The sequence below is a fragment of the Beta vulgaris genome, chromosome 6, assembly GCF_026745355.1.
Source record: "Beta vulgaris subsp. vulgaris cultivar EL10 chromosome 6, EL10.2, whole genome shotgun sequence".
NCBI lineage: Eukaryota > Viridiplantae > Streptophyta > Magnoliopsida > Caryophyllales > Amaranthaceae > Beta > Beta vulgaris.
This window is the reverse complement of record NC_079207.1, coordinates 35,743,707-35,746,429: the sequence shown is the minus strand read 5'-3', so window position 1 is coordinate 35,746,429 and position 2,723 is coordinate 35,743,707. Positions and strand designations below refer to the sequence as shown.

The 2,723-nt window shown below is 34.9% G+C and overlaps 1 protein-coding gene across 1 annotated transcript; it reads left to right on the top strand.

The window, feature by feature from the left end:
- The first annotated feature begins 1,319 nt into the window (after positions 1 to 1,319).
- On the top strand, positions 1,320 to 2,216 carry LOC104884192 (adenylate isopentenyltransferase 1, chloroplastic). Its single transcript, XM_010668805.2, has one exon. The coding sequence runs from the start codon at positions 1,320 to 1,322 to the stop codon at positions 2,214 to 2,216; it is 897 nt and encodes a 298-aa protein (XP_010667107.2).
- The last annotated feature ends 507 nt before the right edge of the window (positions 2,217 to 2,723 follow it).

The following is a 2,723-nucleotide window of genomic DNA, read 5'->3' as shown; positions in this document are numbered from 1 at the left end:
AATAAATAATAATAATAATAATAATAATAATAATAAGAGTAATTAGTAAAATAAATTATACCAACATAATAATAATATTTAACAAAATGGTTATAAAAGAATGGACTTGAACTGAACTGAACTGAAAATAAGCTGGGGAGAACAGGCCTAAGAGTAAGATATAATTTAGCTTAAGAAGGATTAAACCTAGTTGGTTGGTTCTTGCTTTGGCTATACTAAACTATAATTCTTACTCAGTTAGCGAAATAAAAGCATATGATTTGTCCTAATCTAGTGAACAAATACCTACAATATAATAATAGTTTAATTAGGTGTGAGGCTGTAAGTCCAACTCAGCTTAGTAGTAAACTAAATATTTATTAATGTACTCTTAAACCTAATTGGATATGCATAATTAATTCACCATTAATTACAGTTAAGCACTTGATCGTCGGACATTTAGAACATATGTGGGAGGAGAGAGAAAGGTATAGGGAGACGGAGGAAGATGACAAAGGAACTAAAAATAAAAATGAGAACTAGGGTTGAGTAATCTCATGATATGTCCCATCAAAGACTTTTTTATATGATAAAAGGTAAAGAATCTCCTACAATCTCTTTTATAAAAGGGATTGCGATACGTAATGTGAATTTGAGATAACAACACAACACATAAAAGGTAAATAATCTCGTACAATCTCTTATACAAGGACATAAAACAATTATATTAGTTCACAAATGTGAAATTTCGGATATCCGACCGATCCAATTTTTCATTTCGTGTATTTTATATTGGATAGTTGGAAAAAAAACGGATTTTTAAATTGGATATGGATCAAAGTTTTAAACACTTTGACAATTTAAAAATCCGAAATATTTTTAAAATTTTTAGAACGTCGATTTTTTTGTGAATCATTATAAAGGATTATATCTTTTCTTCTTTTTTCTTTTTTATTGCAATATTTGCTTATGTGCATTTTGAAAAAAAAGTTGTTGAATGAGATTGATATCAGATTCGATCCGAAAAACCCAATATCTAAATTTATTCGGATCAAACACGAATTACTTTTTTGTTGACCCGGATTTTTTCAAATACCCGAATTTTAGAATCGGATCAGATTGGATATCAAATAATACAACCCCCCTAATAACACCTAAAAAGTAAAGAATCTCTTACAATCTTTTTAATGAAAGATTTAACCTAAAAGTTTCTAAAACATGGGTTATAAAAGCATGCCTCCGGAATTGCAACAGCAAGACACCAGGTAGCCATATTGTGTGCTTAGCCCCAACACTTCTCTCTTCTCGACCATTGTCCAATATCACTGCTCATCCCTACAATGGCTCTTTCATTGGCAGAAGAGAAAGTGTTGGTGATAATGGGACCCACTGCCTCTGGAAAGTCTCGGCTTTCTGTTGAGCTTGCCACCCGTTTCTCCTCTGAAATCATCAACTGTGACAAAATGCAAGTCTACAAAGGCCTTGACATAACCACAAATAAAATACCCTTTGAGGAACAACTCGGCATTCCCCACCACTTACTCGGTAACATCGACTCAGCAACTCATGGTGATATGTCCCCAATGCAGTACCGCTATATGGCTTCCTCATTGATCTCTCAAATCACAGCTCGTGGAAACCTCCCTATCATTGTGGGTGGGTCAACCTCGTTTATCTATGCCCTTTTAGCCAAACATTATAACCCGGACTTGGACATATTTTCAGGTTCATCCCAAATGTGTTCAAAGTTGAGGTACAAATGTTGCCTCCTTTGGACTGATGTCTCACTTCCAGTGTTGAACCAATATATAAGCAACCGACTTGAAGACATGCTTGACGCGGGGATGCTTGATGAGCTTGCCGAGTTTCATCAGTCTGAGATGGCCAAGTTGGAGCCAAACACCGGGGTGGCAAAATCGATCGGTGTGCCAGAATTTGAGGAGTACTTTAGAACTTATGGTTGCACCAAGAAGTCTGCAGTGTGGGAGTGGGATCACATGCAGAGGGGTTTGTATAAGGATGCTGTAAAAGCTGTACAGGAAAATACTTGTATGTTAGCAAAGACACAGGTGGAAAAGATCAAATGTCTGCAAGCAGGAGGGTGGAAAATTAAGAGATTGGATGCTACTAAGTCGTTTATGGCATTATTGGAAGGATCAGACAGTTGGTGGGAATCATGGGAGACCCAAGTTCTCGAACCAAGCCTTAATAGTGTTAAGAACTTTCTCAAGTCCTAGGCCTTACTACACCATTGAAAGATAGTATTGGTCAGAGAGACGATAAAAAGACAAATAAGTAAAACTAATAAAAGACGAAGGAACTACAGTGTGTAAGGAAAAAAAAAAAACTTAACACATGGAGGAGTGTGATCTCCGTTGTAGTAAAAATATCATAGTTTACTTTTAGTTATTTCAAGTACACAGTTTTTTTCTCTTTCGAAAAAAAAAGTACACAGTTTCTTTTGGAAGTAATTATGATTGAGGACTACTCCTTCCTCTCAAAATAAAATACTACCTCCGTCTTATAATATAGAAGTTGTTTGTTTCCTATTTCGATGTCCTAACAAATTTTTTTAAGTTGCTGAAAATCTTCTCTATTCAAAGTTGTATGTTTATTTCTATTTGCTAACATCTTTTAAACCTAAATAGGCATTCTACGATTACATTCTTAAAACAGTAATTTTCTCCCTCAACAAACCCAAAAATAAATTCGCTCAACTTTCCGATATCAAGATTGTTGTGGAT